The sequence below is a fragment of the Carassius gibelio genome, chromosome A5, assembly GCF_023724105.1.
Source record: "Carassius gibelio isolate Cgi1373 ecotype wild population from Czech Republic chromosome A5, carGib1.2-hapl.c, whole genome shotgun sequence".
Taxonomy (NCBI): domain Eukaryota; kingdom Metazoa; phylum Chordata; class Actinopteri; order Cypriniformes; family Cyprinidae; genus Carassius; species Carassius gibelio.
Genome location: NC_068375.1, coordinates 38,325,988 through 38,344,448, shown reverse-complemented (window position 1 = coordinate 38,344,448; position 18,461 = coordinate 38,325,988). Strand labels below are relative to the sequence as shown.

The window sequence follows — 18,461 nt, the reverse complement described above, 5'->3', positions numbered from 1 at the left end:
TATTCTTAGTCTTTCTTTCCTGTGACCCAGAGAGAAGCCACATGGGTTTACGCTGATATAAATGCAGATACGGATTAGTGTGAAACCAAAATACCAATACCAAGCATTTTATGCATATTGAGGGACTTTTAATCATAAACAATCCTGAAATACACGGAAACTGTACTTTTGAAATGGCTATGCTTTGCTACTTCCAAATGCTCATTCAGAAAAATGAGAGATATGCACTCTTGCAACCATCTAAAACATATTCAATTAGCCTTTTGAAGTTTAATAGTTGCATATCCGTATTGCAATTATTGTTTTCTGTCCCACAAATTTAAGACCTCTTAAAATAATCAAGATTTTTTTGTGTACTATTTGAAATTGTATGGCCTATTAAACCAAATTTAAGGCTTTTAAGGCTCCATAGGAATCCCGTAACATGACAAAATTAATATCTCATCCTAGCAAACGGACCCTACTCATTCTGTCAAAAATTCTATAATAATCACACTGATGAACTGTAATAAAATCAGAAACTTGTCAACCTGTGAACAGTTTAATCATGTGAAAACTTAAAGGTTAGTATTTTGGCTAAAGTGTGCATTTGAATGTACAAATACTTTTGTGGCAGTTGTCATTATGTCACAAATGTAGTCAATAGTGCTCTACTTGTATTATAAGTATTATATTTACCGTGCGACATTGTTAGAACTTTTAAAGAAATTTCATATTAGATGCATTTGGTTGACATCTGCTTATCAATATGTTTAAGCAATAAAAAAGGTCTGGTCGCTGGTATTTTCATACAGATTGTACTAAAAGAAAGGTACAGGATTTTTCATGGCAGATTTCATGCGTCATTTTCACAGTAACTCCATTTTTATTTATGTCCAAAATGGTTAGAATTATAAATTTCATAATAATTATTTTCACTTCCCTAGGTCAGTTCAGGTTTTCTTTTCTTTTTTGTGCTGGTTTAAAAGTCCAAGATCAGCAAAACAGCAGTATTTTGTTAAATCAGCAAAATTATTTTTGTCTTTCACTAACCATGCTACGGAATATGGAAGTAGTAAAAAGTAAAATTCCCTACAGCCGTCACAAACGTAAAAAAGTCATTGCACAGGATAGTGTACAGTATATATATATATATATATATATATACAGTATATATATACATGTATATACATATATTCACATACACACGTATACCCTCACCGGCCACAAGTAACACAAATTGCTAATCAGCTAATCACATGGAAGCAACTCAGTGCATTTAGACATCTAGATGTGGTGAAGACGAATTACTGAAGTTCAAAGCGAGCATCAGAATGAGGAAGAAAGGTGATTTAAGTGTCTTTGAACATGGGATGGTTGTTGGTGCCAGACGGGCTGGCCTGAATATTTCAAAAACTGCTGATCTACTGAGATTTTCACACACAATCATATCTAGGGTTTACAGAGGATGGTCTTAAAAAAGAGAAAACATCCAGTGAGTAACAGTTGTGTGGATGAAAATCTCTTGTTGAGGTCAGAGGAGAATGGGCAGACTGGTTAGAGATGATAGAAAGGCAACAGTAACTCAAATAACCACTCGTAACAATCAAGGGATGAAGAATAACATCTCTGAACATGAAAGCATGGATCCACCCGGCCTCGTCTCAATAGTTCAGGCTGGTGATGGTGGAGTAATAGTGTGGTGGGATATTTTCTTGGCACACTTTGGGCCCCTTAGTACCAATGGACCATCGTTTAAACTCCACAGTCTTGTTGCTGACCATGTCCATCTCTTTATGACTACAATGTACCCTTCTTCTGATGGCTACTTCCAGCAGGATAATGCACCATGTCACAAAGCTCAAATCATCTCAGACTGGTTTCTTGAACATGATAGTGAGTTCACTTTACTCAAATGGCCTCCACAGTCACCAGATCTTAATCCAATAGATCAGCTTTGGGATGTGGAGGAACGGGAGATTCACATCATGGATGTGCAGTCAACAGATCTACAGCAACTGCGTGATGCTATCATGTCAATATGGACCAAAATCTCTGAGGAATGTTTTCAACACCTTGTTGAATCAATGCAACAAAGAATTAAGACAATTCTGAAAGCAAAAGGGTGTCCAACCTGATACTAGCAAGGTGTACCCAATAAAGTGGCCAGTGAGTGTATGTGTATATACTGTATATCAAAATGGCAAACTAGATCCATGGAATGGGGCCCCTTTTTTGGGAGAATTCTATTTTATTTTATTTTTATTTATTTATTATTAATACAGTTTTTTTTGGTTATTAACAGATAATATTTAGCTAATGCATGACCTAACCAGCATCATACTTCTAATGAAGAACACTAAATAAAAAAGTTACAATTTTGTTCTAGAAATGTTCTCATCAGTGTCTCTGTAACAAAATACCTAGAATTCTCCCAGTTCCCTAAATATCAGAATGTGGAAGTGAATGTACCTTTGGTTTCATTTAAGGAACATGATTGCATAATGGATTATGATATAAGGGAGGTATTTTAATTTCTCGCTGGAAGAAGCAAGCAACTGCTTATTTTACTAACAATTCACGGCCTCAGAAAATGGGAATGGATCGCTTGGAAGAATACAGTAAAATGGAGATGGAGTGTGAACCAAAGAAATCATTTCAGAGAGGTTTGAAAGATTTATTAAAATTACATTCTATTTGATACAGAAAGAGAAATAGAGAAACTAACTTGAATCTTGAGACTTTAAACTTCATTTGACTTTTACAGTTCAGGTGAAATGGAAAATGTTTCATTAAGTCCTGCAATGGCACTTTTTTAAAATGTGTTGACACCTTTTTTAATTATCATTTTAAAAGCAACTTTTATATTTGGAATGTAATTGAAATTGAGAAAGACATTTAGTAAAACTTTTTCACATTCATGTGCTAAGTATATGGTTATTAATGTTTTGTACTGATATGTTTATCATTAGTTCTTTTGCTTATACAGTACACAGTGCTTGTATTATTACTCTAAACTCTTTTAGAGTATTAAAGTCTAAAAGAGGAGACGAAATGAACAGCAGGAATCAAGGGGATGTTTTTATTTTCTGCAGGTCTTCTAAACAGGAGACAAACTGGCATCTTTGTGCTTATGGGAACAGTCTGCATGATTATTTTCATGGTTTTGACTTCTGTCATCTGTGAGTGGATTAAACACCATGGTTATACATTATTATTATTACTATTATTATTATTATTAATATTATTTTATAAGAAATTGTTTTATTTATATTTTGTGTTAGTATTTTTCATGTCATGTAGTATCACCTATTCATTTTTAAAATATTAAAAATATTACATTTTACAGTATTCTGTCTATTAATATGATATTATAAAGCCGTTTAATTATAAAAAATAAAAAATAAAGATTTTTTTTTTTTTTTTTTTTTAGAATAAATTTATATGAAGAGTGTTGCAATGTTCTAAAAACAGCTCAGTTAACTAATAAACCAGAAACTGTGTTATGAATCTTGTTCTTGCAGGCTCTGAACAGATTTTACATAATCTCCAGTGAAAATCTTTTTTCTTTTCTGTTTACTTTGGTTCAAAGATTCCCATCAGGAACGAAAGTTCTCAATGCTGGAGAGCTGGATGAAAAGCCATACTTCTGATCTAACCTCAGTCAAATCTGAATTTCAGTACACAGGTGAGAACTTCATCATCATCATTGTCACAGATCAGTTTTGGTAATGGACTTTTAATTACGGATTATTTTGACAGGAGGTGATCTAGAAAAGAAGGTTTCTGAGCTGCAGAACTTAGTGTTCAGCATGAGTTCATATTTGAACACGTCTGGATCAAGTAACCCAGAGACCAGAGGTTGGTGCCTTTCATTGTTTTATCTTGTGGCAGATCGGAATAAAACATTTTTTTTATTTATTTATTTGCACACAAGTGTAATATGAGAATTCATGATGGGCATCAAACAGTTTCCAAATATTCTCCATGAAAAATTTCACATTTCTAATGCTTGTTTGGGGGAAATATTTAATGCAATTAATTTTTGCATGATTCAATCTCAACAGAGCATGATGCTTAACTATCCCTTTCCTCTTTGACATTTGTCCCTGAAAATACTCCAATATATGATATGTGCATAAAAAACATTGATTATTTCCTAATTATCTGTCTCTTTGACTCTTTATGCAAAAGAAATGCAAATAAAGAAGCTGTCTAATATTGAGACCCTGATGAGCGATCTCGGCTCGTCACTGAGTTCACTCGCATCCAAACAAGAAGAAAAACTACAAAAGCTGGGTGAGCACTGGACATACACGTCAGCTTTGAATCCTCAAATATAAAACAACATTTCATGGGTTTGAAGCTGTTTATTAATTGGCTTTTTCTCTCCTTTAGAGCGTCAGCAGGATACGTCACACACTGAAGTCAAGAGTCTGATGGACGCTTTGAGTAAACTAACAGAGGACAATCTGAGGACATCTTTTGTTTCTCTACATTATTTTCCACAAACATCAAGGACCTTGAGTAAGACCTAAAATGAGATTAATTAAAATTAACATTTCATTTAAAATTTGTAAATATTCTACATAATTATATTTTTCCTATATTAGAGGAAATCACGCTGATTTATTGTTTTCTTTTTTTCTTCAACTTAAGTGGGCATGTCAAGCTCACTGTCGGACCTGAAACATTCAATGGAGTTACTGAGATCATCTCTTCAAACTCTTTCTTATAAACTATCATTTACACGTGAGTGAATTGTAAACCCCTGTGCAATATTGCACTCGAATGTAAGCTGCTTTTGTATTAATGCAGAAAACCCATTGTTATTTCACCTAGAGAGTTCGTAATGAAGATGCACCACCAGCGTAACAAGAATTATATCTTCAGTTATGGTATTTGACGATGGTAAAATTAAATGAGGAGAAGCATTGAGGGGGTGGGAAGTAATATGCCGCACTATCTGGGTAGGATTACATTGATTTAATCTGCTTGAGACAAACAAAAAATAATGTGTGTAGAAATAAGAAAAAGGTCTGCGGGTGTGCAAAAAAATCATACAACAACAGTCCAGTGAAATAAGAATTTCCGAAACTGTCCAAATAGTGTAGATTCACCAAAATGAAAATTCAGTTGAATTCAGTAAATTAATAAATTAGTCATGTCCTCTTCTTTATTTTTGTATTGCTTTACAAGAAGGTTCATTAGTTAACATTTGGTTCAAATGAATGAACAATAATTCTACAGCATTTATTAATCTTAGTTAATTCCAAAATTTAATTAATGCATTATTCAAATCAAAAGTTGTGCTACATTAGTGTAAATTAACATGAACTAACAATGAACGTTTACTGTCATTAAGATGAATAAACACTGTAATAAATGTTCTGCTCATTGTTCTTTCATGTCTGTTAATAACTAATGTGAACTAATGGAACCTTATAGTAGTGTTACTAATTTGAGTTTTTAATATGATGTTTTGATTAAATGTTTTGCATGACTGAGTAAAAAACAATAGTTTCATGCAACACCATTGTGCACTCTTTGTTTCTCTCGCTTACATAGACTTACTTACATCTGGCTGTACTGAACCTGACTGGATACCGTTCAGAAACAGCTGTTACCTGTTCTCCCAGGATGTAATGAACTGGACCAAAGCAAAGGATTACTGTGAAGAGAAGGGCGGGTTTCTCCTAAAAATAGACGATGGCTCTGAGAAGGAGTGGGTGCGTTGTAGACACATAGACACCTTTTTCCTTAATGCCTTCCATTATGTATTTCGGAGATTCTTAATAACATTAATCTCCCTTTCTAGCAATTTGTTAGCAATTTCGCCAAACCACATGACTACTGGATTGGTCTAACGGACCAGATCACAGGCCAATGGAGATGGACGGATGACACTCCTTACATCATAAATAAAGAGTGAGTTGAATGTAGAGAGAACTAGATATTTTGGTTCCAGATAATTGAGTCTGATTCAAATTCATGACGAATTTTAAACAGATGGACATAATCCATGATCTGACAGGGTTGCGTATACTACCATATACTAAGTGTTTACTATTTATTATCTGAACTTTGGTGGCCCGCGATAGTTGAATCTGTCCCACCACAGTTTCATAATGAACCAAAAATATTGGTGAAGAAGGAGTGAAGAAGCTGATCAATATATGGGATGATTAGGAGACCATGATAATGAACAGAGGCCAATGGGAGAATTTGGCTAGGATGCCGGATCCTTGGAATATCTTTGTCGTAGTATCATTTCAGTGTTTAGGGGAATTTCCCACAGCTGGCTCAATGCATAGAATCAACAGCATTATTTCATTTTTATGAAGTAAATGGTCTGCTACAGCTTGGACTGAAGGGTTTAATGTGTAACAATGTAACCATCATTACTGCTGAAATATTATCATTATTTAATCAATAACATAAGGTGTTCTAAAAATGACAATGATATTTTGTATCACAATTATTTCTGAGGCAATATATCACCCAACAAAAAGTAGTTATCGTCATAGGCCTACTTTAAGTAAAACAATATACTTATGTTTTAATTTTAAATTGACATTTCAGTTGTTTTACAATAGATACTATTCGTCTAAGGGATATTATTAATAATACAAAAGTATCACTAATTATAAAGGTGAAGTAGTGTCTGCCAAAGTGCTGCACATTAACAAATAAACAGTTAAACAAAATTATTATATTTAATTGTTTGCCGCCTTTTAACACCAGTGTGAATGTGATGTAGACTGACACACTTTATCACAGCTAAAAAGAGGTTTTAGTCTGGGTAGAAGTCAATGGAAAGACTTTTTACTTGATTGCATCAATCAATGCACATTCAGAGGTCCTCCCAGCATAGTCTTGCAGAATCCTGTTGGAAACACTGCTAGCATAATAAACATACTTTACAAATATGTTACAGAGTTTATTTATTTTTGCAGACACTGGAGTCCCGGGCAGCCGGATGATTGGACCGAACACGGCCTGGGGGAAGGAGGAGAGGACTGTGGGCAGATTGCATATAATGGGATGCTAAATGATGCCCACTGCTCTACCAAAATGAAGTATATATGTGAAATGCAAAACTGAATGCACACAATTCTGAACATTGTAAATAGGCTTTGTTTCGACTGAGTTTTCTTGTATGTGAATTGTGTAAATTACAAATCACATTAATGATGTGTTTATCAGTGTTGCGGTGTAGTTACTAATACGACTAAACTTATATCTCATTCTACCGAATTAGCCTTTCTTGTTTAAACAGTAAACCAGCATTAAACAAATTTCCCACTGATAAACTAATAAAATAACTTATCTTTCCTGAATATTGATTAAACAAATTATTACTTTAAAATACTCAATACTCAGGTTAAACTGTGTTGTTCAGAATTATTACAAACTAATCACAACAACCAGATTGTAATTAATCTATAAAACCCAAACTGTCACTAAACTGTTTTTGAATAAAAAAAAAAAGTGTTTGTGTTTTGTTTTGTTTTTTTCAAACAATGGGTGAATGGTTTAATATTTAGTATTTTAGGCTTCTGTAAGAAATGTTTTATTTTCATTTTGAAATATAATTTGGTATGTGAAGGTTGAAACTAAATATATTTTCAACTTCAAAAATATATTTCATTGAGCTTCATTGTTTACAACATATGTTTAAAATATGTTTTGCCAGAAATATATAAATACCCAGGTGCATCACAACAAATTAGAATATTGTGGAAGAGTTCATTTATTTCAGTAATTCAACTCAAATTGTGAAACTCGTGTATTAAATAAATTCAATGCATACAGACTGTAGTAGTTTGAGTCTTTGGTTCTTTTAATTGTGATGATTTTGGCTCACATTTAACAAAAACCCACAAAAAAATCTCAACAAATTAGAATACTTCATAAGACCAATATATAAAAAAAAACATTTAATGAATTTTTGTCCTTCTGGAAAGTATGTTCATTTACTGTACATGCACTCAATACTTGGTTGCGGTTCCTTTTGCTTTAATTACTGCCTCAATTCGGCGTGTCATGGATGTGATCAGTTTGTGGCACTGCTGAAGTGGTCTGGAAGCACAGGTTTCTTTCACATTGACCTTCAGCTCATCTGCAGTGTTTGGTCTCTTGTTTCTCATCTTCCTCTTGTCAATAGCCCATAGATTCTCTCTGGAGTTCAGGTCTGGTGAGTTTGCTGGCCAGTCAAGCACATGAACACCATCGTCATTTAACCAACTTTTGGTGCTTTTGACAGTGTGGGCAGGTGCCAAATCCTTCTGGAAAATGAAATCAGCATCTTCAAAAAGCTGGTCAGCAGAAGGAAGCATGAAATTCTCCAACATTTCTTGGTAAAGAGGTGCAGTGACTTTGGTTTCCAAAAAACACAGTGGACCAACACCAGCAGATGACATTGCACCGCAAATCATCACAGACTGTGGAAACTTGGAATATGAGCTTCTCCAGCCTTCCTCCAGACTCTAGGACTTTGGTTTCCAAATGAAATACAAAACTTTATCTCATATGAAAAGAGGACTGTGGACCACTGGGCAACAGTCCAGCTCTTCTTCTCCTTGGTCCAGCTAAGACGCCTCTGATGTTGTCTGTGGTTCACTAAATCTCTTGACACGTCTGTGTGTGGTGGCTCTTGATGCCTTGACTCTAGTCTCAGTCCATTCCTTGTGAAGTTCACTCAAATTCTTGAATCGATTTTGCTTGACAATCCTCAATCCTGCGGTTCTCTCGGTTGGTTTAGCATCTTTTTCTTCTACACTTTTTCGTTGCACTCAACTTTCTATAAACATGCTTGGATACAGCACTCTGTGAACAGCGTTCTGTGAATGTTTGTAGCTTATCCTCCTTGTGAAGGGTGTCAGTGATTGTCTTCTGGACAACTGTCAGATCAGTCTTCCCTATGATTGTGTAGCCTAGTGAACCAAACTGAGAGACCATTCTGAAGGCTCAGGAAACCTTTGCAGGTGTTTTGAGTTGATTAGCTGATTTGCATGTCACCATATTCTAATTTGTTGAGATTAATTAGTGAATTGGTGGGTTTTTGTTAAATGTGAGCCAAAATCATCACAATTGAAAGAACCAAAGACTTAAACTACTTCAGTCTGTGTGCACTGAATTTAATACATGAGTTTCACAATTTGAGTTGCATTACTGAAATAAATGAACTTTTCCACAACATTTGAATTTGTTGAGATGCACCTGAAGTTAAATGTTAAAAAGATTAGTTATGTGTTCGCTGTTATTAAGTTTGTGTAACTCAACTGAATAAATCGGAAATGAGGTGGACTAGCAAACTGGGAACAAACAAGAGGTTAACAAACCATAGTGCCCTTGAGTGAAAAAAAAAGAAAAGAAAACTGAGCAAGCAGTCGTTTAGCAGATTCATTTCTCCCGAAAGACTTTGTTACAGGACACCCATCAGAGGTGACATGACGTGCATAGATTCTTGTAATAAGGAACTGAAAGTGCTATTATATACATTTCACAAAAGTAGGTCCTTCCACTAGTTTTGTCTCAAAGTGACTATTAATAAGGGAGGTGTTTTGGATCCTCATTAGAAAGCAAGTAATTGCAAGAGTGTTGTCATGGTGCTCTATCAGAAAAGTGGTAGCTCTGAAGAAATCATGAAAATGGACATGGAATTTGAAAAGAAGACGACTTTACACAAAGGTTTGCTAGATTTATGATACTGAACTGTATTTTGTTCAGAATGAAACTACGTCTTTGTGTTATATATGAGAGAAAGAGAGCTTTAGTTCGTTTTCCGGTACAAATATCTAAACATTCTAAGATCTCGACATTTACTCAGAAGCCTTGAAGAAGTCTTGTTTTCAGAAAATAATGAAGTGCATAAAAAAGAAGTGAGTTTGTTTAAAATAAGATCCACCAGTGGGGTAAGAAAAATAAACTTTTATTTGCATTTAAATGAAGTTGATTTCTTTTACCGCACTGGCAGAATTATTTTTCTTATTTTAACCATAAACTCACATCATTTTGATAGTTTTACCAGAAAACAAGACTTCATGTTTTAAGTCATTTTGCTTCTTTAATAAACCTTGATTGGACAATGTTTAGGTATTTGTACTGAAAAACAAGACAAATCATTTTATCATCATAAAAATTGTATTTGTTTACTCATCAAGCAGGGACATATTTAAGTAAATGTCCTAATGTCAAACATTATATATATGTAATAACAGTCATGTTAATAAATTGCTGGCATGAAGTGTTTCTTAAAACATTCTTGATCATATGTTACTTTAAAGGTTGCTGCAAATTTGTCTTAGAAATTTGTCACAAATGTCAAATTTTCTAATGAAAGATTTGTACATTTCTCGTGGTGTGTTGTTGTTTTGCAGATCGTTGTAGCAGGAAAACTGGCATCCTCCTAATTCTAGGAGTTTGCATGATTGTCTTCATGACCATGACTTTTTTCATCTGTGAGTGGATTAAACAACATGCAATCTTTATGTGTCATGCTATAAATATGTTAGAAAGTGAGCTGTAATCCAAAAAAAGGAAACTGGAAACTGTAACTGAAAAAAAGTATTTGCAGATACCTTTTTGCAATGGTATTTTTTACATTATGCTGATTTGAAAAAAAAATCTTTATTTTCGCTCATAGTTTTGCATCAACAAAAAAAATTCTCGATGTTGGAGAGTTGGATGAACAGTCAGAGTTCAAATCTGACTTCAGTCAATCCTGATCTTCAGAAAACAGGTGAGAACTTAAACAATACTTTACACAAGATAGCTGAAAACATCCTCATCCTCAGATCATGATTTAGGGACATAGCATTGCATCACTTGTTCACCAATGAATCATCTGCAGTGAATGGGTGCCGTCAGAATGAGAGTCCAAACAAGTGATGTAATGCTAAATTTCTCCAAATCTGGTTTCTTTCAACATCTTTCTTTTTTTGGGTGAAGTATTCATTAGATCCCTTTTTTCTAAGCACTACATACTCATATTTGAACATGCATATCTCCAGATCAACTTCAGAAAAAAAGTGTGATATGAATTTTTAAATCTCTATCACTTTATACAACATAAGAAGTGCAAGAAAAGTCCAATATTGAGACCTTGATGACCAATCTTGCCTCTTCATTGAGTTCAATCATTTTTGTTGGAAAACCTACAAAAGCTGGAAGATTGTGTTCCTTTAAATCGTCCAAATCCAATACATGAATATTAGCTATCTAAATAAATCAAACTAAATAAATAATTTCTTCACAGAGCGTCAGGATGTGTTATACACTGAAGTGAAGAGTTTGAGTTCTGCAGTATCAGCGCTGACATCCAAACTAAATGATACAGGTTTGCAAATATAATCCTGGACCACAAAACCAGTCATAAGGGTGCATTGTTCGTGACAATAAATAAGCTTTCCATTGATGTATGGTTTGTTAGGATCAGACAAAATTTGGCAGAGATACAACTATTTGAAAATCTGTGCAACAAAAAAATCCAAATACTGAGAAGATCACTTTTAAAGTTGTTCAAATGAAGTTTTTGGCAATGCATATTACTAATCAAAGTCTAAGTTTTGATAAATTTCCTAAATATCTTCATGGAACATATATATTTACTTTATTGCATTAAAGAAAATCTATAACTTTTACCCATAACATTATTTTTTTTTTTTGGCTATAGCTACAAATATGCCCCAGCGACTTAAGACTGCTTTTGTTGTACATGGTCACTTATCTTTCCATTTAATTCTAAGAGCAATCTCTTTGAACATAGGCCTATATATTCTTAAGTGCTTAACAATCTAATATATATATATATATATTTTTTTTTCACTTCACAGTTCGCAATCAGGACCAGAAACAGACTGAAACAAAACAATTATTAAGCAATTTGATCTCATCTGTTACATCTCTACAGTCTGATCTACAAAAAAAGCAGCGTGACTTTGGTAAGACAGAAACCTGACATATACATTTTCTATTATTATTATTTTTAATTATTATTTATTTCAATTTCAAAGAGTTCAAGAATTCACAACAGTGAACAATACTTCAAGAGCATTTATTAATCTTAGCAAATATCAATATTTACTAATGCATCTTTAAGATCTGTTAACATTAGTCAATGCATTGGGAACTAATATTCGTATGCATATTAATATATAATTACTCGTTATTTCATGTTGGTTAATAGAATAACTACTGTGAAAAAGGTTTGAAAAAAATTGTTGATTAAATATATATATATATATATTATATATATTTTATGTATGTTATATATATGTATTTTTTATATATATATATATATTTTCTAATTTATCAAGCCTTTATTGCTGTGCACACAGTGATCTTATTGATATATCTTATTAATGTTTTTTGTCTCGTGTTAAAGAGTCTGTGTCGAGCTCACTGAGGGACCTGAAGAGTTCAGTTTCAGATCTCTCTTCTTCTGTCTCAACTGTTTCTTCTCAACTATCATCAGTCAGCAGTGAGTAAACCTTACATCACACGTGCAATACAGCACTCGATTCAATAACAGTCCAGTAAATGCAACGTCTTCCCATAAAACGTCTTGTTCACAGTGAAAGATGTGTCACAAACTGACATAAAGAGTTTGATGAATAATCTGAGTTCTGCAGTGTCAGCGCTGACGGTGCAGCTGAATGATGCAGGTCTGGAAATCTTTCAATTGCATCACATTAATATTATTATCTGTGGATTTTTAAACTGCAATGCTTCTTCCCTCCCAGTTAACAAGCAGGACCAGAAACAGAGTCAAACAGAAAGATCACTGGACAGTCTGAAGACATCGGTAGAGTCTGATCAACAAAACAAACAACGTGACTTCGGTAAAAGCATTATTATAAGCTATTCATCGAAGCATAAGTAAATTAAATAAATCTGCAAAAGAATAATTGAATGTCATTATTGTTTTATGCACTTCTATAATTGCTCCATCTGGGGAAACATTCTGTCTAATTTACGTCTCTGTGTTAAAGAGTCTCTGTCGAGCTCACTGAGGGACCTGAAGGGTTCAGTTTCAGATCTCTCTTCTTCTGTCTCAACTGTTTCTTCTCAACTATCAGTCCACAGTGAGTAAACCTTACATCACGTGCAATACAGCACTCAATTCAATAACTCTACACTCAGGGAGTGAATTATAGAGTGAGGTGGTTCGAACCCCTCCAAAGGACATCAAAACAATTTAGTCAATATATTTCATAAGACATGCTTCAGTAGTTCTTTTGAATTAAACAAGTCTTAAAAGAAAAGTTCACACAAAAATTTATATTTGCTAAGCATTTATTCACACTCAGGCTGTCCAAGATTTAGAAGAGTTTGTTTCTTCATCAGAACAGATTTGTAGAAATGTAGCATTACATCACTTGCTGACCAATGGATGCTCTGCAGTGAATGGGTGCCGTCAGAATGAGAGTCCAAACAGCTGATAAAAACACCACAATGTGATTGTAATGTGATGTAATCGGATTATTGTGATGTTTTTATCAGCTGTTTGGTCTCTCATTCTGACGGCACCCATTCACTGCAGAGCATCCATTGATGAGACACTGATGCAATGATAAATTACACTAAATCTGATGACAAAACAAACTCATCTACATCGGGGATGACCTGAGGGTGAGCACATTTAAAGCAAATGTTCATTTTAGGGTGAACTATCCCTTTAAAAAGAGTCATGCTAATAGCGTGATACAATTTACTACATTCAACATCAACATAAATGCATCTGTCCTAACTCTTCTTTTCCATAGTGCAACAGCAGGATGTGAAAAGCTTGATGAACAGTTTGAATGTTATAGTATCACCACTGACATCTACACTAAATGATGCAGGTGTGGAAATATTTACGTATTTTCACATTGTTCATATTATCTGTTTAATGAAGGACATAATTTGTTTAACTGCAATCCTTTGTTTTCTCCCAGTTAAAAAGCAGGAACAGAAACAGAGGGAAACAGAAAGATCCCTGGACAGTTTGAAGTCTTCTGTACAATCTGATCAACAAAACAAACAGCGTGACTTGGGTGAGACAAAAACATCAAACCACACAGCTAATATTTACAGAAGCATGAATACATAATATTAAAAGATACAACTTTAAAAAAATAATGCATTAGTAAATGTTGATGTAAACTTTAAGATGAATAGATGCATGTATTTTTAATAAGCCTTTCTAATGCAGTAAATCAGATTTACGGCTTTTGTCTCGTGTTAAAGAGTCTCTGAAGAGCTCATTGAGGGACCTGAAGAGTTCATTGTCAGATCTCACTTCTTCTTTCGCATCGATTTCCTCAAAACAACAAACCTCTGGTGAGTGAAAACCATAGAAACTTAGTAGATGGGAAAAGGAGAGTAAAGGAAACATTGGAAATGAAACCAAAACAGACCATCATCCTGACATGAACTCAACATTGCAATATTACTGCAATTGAATATGAAGACATGATTTCAGGAATATATCACTGTCAGCGTGCAGAGATTTTAGAGTTAAGATTTGAATAATTTTTCACATTGAATTAATTGGATTGAAATCCCCGAGCACTGACTGACTGATGTGTTTTCTTCTTGTGTTCGATCAGAGGAAAGAGTCATGAACGCTCTGAAGGAGCTGATGAATAAAATAAGTGCCAAAACAGCAGGTATATCTTTTTTTTCCCTAGTGCATTTAAATAATATTAAGCTGACTTAAAAATCAACTTGCATCTCATATAAAAAATTATATTGATGCGCTAAAGTAAAATGAAAAAGTGTATTTTGTCACAATTTATCATTCATTTTTTTTTCAGTGCATATTTTCTCCTTTCTTTCGTCCCTCTCACATTTGGCATGCCTTCTCTGTCTCTGACACAGACGTCCCTGTGGCTAACTGTAAATCTGGCTGGATCTTGTACAAAAGCAGCTGTTTCTTGTTCTCTAGTAATCAACTCACCTGGTCAGAGGCACGAGATTACTGCAAAGCTCAGAATGCATTACTCCTGAAAATACAAGACGACGATGAGGAGTGGGTGTGTAATATCCATACATAATATAATATTTGGTTTTCATATTTTTCCCTCTTACTCATTTCATATTTTTCCCCACAGGCCTTTCTGAACAATCAAACCATGCCCACAGGCTTCTGGGTGGGTCTAACTGATCAGACAACAGGCCAGTGGAGATGGGCGGATGAAACTCCTTACATCATGAATAAAGAGTGAGCTGATTTATTATAAACAATCATGCATTATTCACAACATCTCGCATTTCTGAGCAAACATGCACTATAATAATGCACTTTTGAATAATATACTGTGGCTGTCAGTGTTAATGTTTTTGACAGAAGTCTCTCATGTTTACTGAGGATGCATTAATTTTATTTGATTAAAAACTTTAATATTGTGACATATTATTATTACAATTAAAATTCCCTGTTTTCATACCTGTTTTCACCTGTGACATACTAGTGTAATTTATTCCTGTGATGCGCAGCTGTATTTTCAGCATCATTACCATGATCTTCAGAAATCATTCTAATATTCTGATTTAGTGCTGATCAAGAAACATTTATGATTATTAAAGCTGCAGTAGGTAACTTTTGTAAAAATATATTTTTTACATATTTGTTAAACCTGTCATTATGTCCTGACAGTAGAATATGAGACAGATAATCTGTGAAAAAATCAAGCTCCTGTGGCTCCTCCCAGTGTCCTATTGCCATTTGCAGGAATACCGTCGCTCCCGGTAAAAAACAACCAATCAGAGCTGCGGTCCGTAACTTTGTTTGTGTTCAAAATGTAGAAAAATGAACATAATAAGCGAGTACAGCATGAATCCATTTTCCAAACCGTGTTTTTAGCTTGTCCTGAATCACTAGGGTGCACCTATAATAAGTGTTTATATTCGGACTATTTTAGATTGCTTCGGGGGTACCGCGGCGGAGTAACCCAGTACCTTTGTTATTCTTCATAGACATAAACAGAGAGAAGTAGTTCCGGCTACGATGTTCTTCCGCAAGACGCAAGCAGTTCTGTTTATTAACCGCTAGAGCGTCAAAAGTTACTGACTGCAGCTTTAATATCAATGTTGAAAACAGCTGTGCTGCCGAATATTTTGTGGAAGCGGTTACCCCAAAATTTTGGGGTTATCTTAAAAATAGCAATACTAATACTTTTATTCAGCAAGGATGCATTCAATTGATCAGAATTGACAGGAATGCTTTTTAATGTTACAAAAGATCCTGTTTCAAATAAAGGCTATTATTTTTAGCGATTCATTAAACAAAGAATCTTGAATATTATCATGATTTCTGAAGATCATGTGACACTGAAGACTGGAGGAATGATGCTGAAAATACAGCTGTGCATCACAGAAATAATTTCGCAGTTATTTGAAATAATAAGGTTTACAATGTTGCTATTTTTTACTTTACTTTTGATGGTGAGCAGATGAGACTTCTTTGAGAAACAAAAATCTCAATTATTCCAATCATTTGAACACAATTCTGTTTATTCCTCCATGAGGTTATGTACACATTTTGGCCTTAAGAGGGCGCTACATTTACATGTTTATCTTATCCATAAGTGAATAGTCACATAGTTATTAATTTCCATTTCACAGGATGTGTTCTTTAATATTTGCCATTTGTGGTTGTATTTGTTTTCTTGTTTTTTTTCGTATAATTACCCACTGCAGTTATGAATAGGAAAGAAAGCAGCTACATCAAGTCAAGACAATGTATTTGTCAAGTAAATGCATCTTGCATTAAACAAATATTTCAGTTGAATTTTTGTTGGAATTAAATACATAACATAAAGCAAACTTAAGGTGGGATGGGATGCCAGACAGGTGCTCTATATGCATGCAGATGTAATAGATGTATTAACATTTGTTGGCATTGTTTCAGGCGCTGGAATCCTGGGCAGCCGGATGACTGGAGAGACCATGGTATGGGAGAGGGAGGAGAGGACTGTGGACAGATAACATATACTGGGAAACTAAATGACAACCACTGCTCTGTCAAAATGAGATTTATTTGCAGAGTGTAATCCTGAACCTCAAAAGGTCTTTGATGAATTGCAGTCAAAATGAGAAGGAAGATCAGATCTCCTCAGATCTCTCAGTAGCCTTTTTCTTGTATTTACTTAATCTTAACAATTCTTGTTTACTTAATCTTTTAATAAAAAAACAAATATTTCACAAGTAGTTGGCTGTTTTCTGTCGGTCCACTGGAGATGCTCTGATGTCTCCGATTACATTAGAGATTAAGAAATACGGGTTTTACTGCCAAACCTAAATATACAGTCATGTAGTTGAAACTATTATTACTACTGTCAGCCATTCCTGATAAATTCCTTTAAAAATAAAAAAATATTTTAGTATCATTAATAAAGTAATATAGTGTTAATTTACATTTTAAACATGATTTAATTTTAGTAAATATATAAAATACGAAGAAAAAATTTACATCTATTAAAAAAAAACGTTTGAAATTGCATTTAACATTTATTTTATTTCAGTAAATGTAATAGATTTGGTTGGGAATATTCATTATGTCAAATGAAATAAACAGTATCAATATAAGCTTATAGGAAGATATTATTTAATGAATTTGTTTTTTTTTATTATATATTGAATTTGCTCTTATTACTTTGTTGTTGTTTTTTGATTTTTTTTTTTCTTTTTTTTTTTTGTCTATTTGGATGTTTTTTTTTCAATGAGTTATTTTTTTATGTTTTATTTTAGAAATTAAACTAGTTTAAAAACTGTTGCCTTAGCAGCTAACTGAAACATTTACTGACATTTATTTCCCATATTTAAATATTAATTTTGTTTCAATAAAATTTAGTTTTAGTTGTGAAAAATGTTGTCAAACCTTTTAAAGTTGCCTTTGTACTAGTTAAATGACACATTTGAATGAGGAAACCTTAATTTATAACAAGTTGACATTAAGTTTAAGTTCATTGTCATACTGTGTGTTACATTGGAGCCGAATCAGCATGAGATGTGTAGATCAATGTGTAAGGCTTTATTAAGAGACATGGTCATAAACAGTCTTGGGTCAAACAATAGCAATCAGCTATAACGAAGAGCAATCCTAGAACAAGCATGGATCTTTGAGCAAACAATATCCATAGGGGTAGACAAGAAGGGGAATCCAATGATACGAGCAATAATCCAGACGAGGTGTGAACACATTCCACAACAGAAGACAAAGGGTTAATCCAATACAGAAAAGCAGAAGGTCAGGAAACAGACTAAAACTAAACTAGAAGTGACTCTGTCTGTAAAGCAGCTCTCTAGGAGAGTGATAAGCGCTAAACAATACTCTGAACTTGTGATTGGTGAAAAGGATCATGGGAAATGTAGTCCAGGGTGTACTGTGTAGTGTGAAAGACTGTGTGGTGAATTAACAGAAGTTCAAAGACCGGGTCATGACAATGTGTTTTCAAAGCTGAAGATAATGTGCATTAGTACTAAAATGCCTT

The 18,461-nt window shown here is 33.9% G+C and overlaps 2 protein-coding genes across 4 annotated transcripts; both read left to right on the top strand.

The window, feature by feature from the left end:
* The first annotated feature begins 2,524 nt into the window (after positions 1–2,524).
* Positions 2,525–7,479, top strand: LOC128014889 (asialoglycoprotein receptor 1-like). The gene is made up of 10 exons (XM_052598581.1): positions 2,525–2,645; positions 3,075–3,161; positions 3,572–3,667; positions 3,742–3,840; positions 4,174–4,278; positions 4,378–4,506; positions 4,639–4,731; positions 5,548–5,708; positions 5,798–5,907; positions 6,936–7,479. Exons 1-10 carry the CDS (start codon positions 2,573–2,575, stop codon positions 7,081–7,083), a joined length of 1,101 nt encoding a protein of 366 aa, XP_052454541.1. The 5' UTR covers positions 2,525–2,572; the 3' UTR covers positions 7,084–7,479.
* Positions 7,480–9,504: 2,025 nt separating this feature from the next.
* asgr1c.1 (asialoglycoprotein receptor 1c, tandem duplicate 1) lies at positions 9,505–17,176 on the top strand. 3 transcript variants are annotated; one of them, XM_052598578.1, is made up of 16 exons: positions 9,505–9,672; positions 10,362–10,442; positions 10,628–10,723; positions 11,240–11,320; positions 11,817–11,924; positions 12,368–12,463; positions 12,558–12,647; positions 12,726–12,824; positions 12,975–13,067; positions 13,749–13,829; positions 13,923–14,021; positions 14,215–14,307; positions 14,577–14,636; positions 14,848–15,002; positions 15,081–15,190; positions 16,880–17,176. In XM_052598578.1, the coding sequence occupies exons 1-16, from the start codon at positions 9,588–9,590 to the stop codon at positions 17,019–17,021; spliced, it is 1,569 nt and encodes a 522-aa protein (XP_052454538.1). In that variant the 5' UTR covers positions 9,505–9,587; the 3' UTR covers positions 17,022–17,176. The 3 variants fall into 3 exon arrangements, with proteins under 3 accessions (XP_052454538.1, XP_052454540.1, XP_052454539.1); XM_052598580.1 differs by lacking the exons at positions 12,368–12,463; positions 12,558–12,647; positions 12,726–12,824 and having other exon boundaries at positions 16,880–17,174; XM_052598579.1 differs by lacking the exons at positions 12,558–12,647; positions 12,726–12,824; positions 12,975–13,067 and having other exon boundaries at positions 16,880–17,173.
* Positions 17,177–18,461: the final 1,285 nt, after the last annotated feature.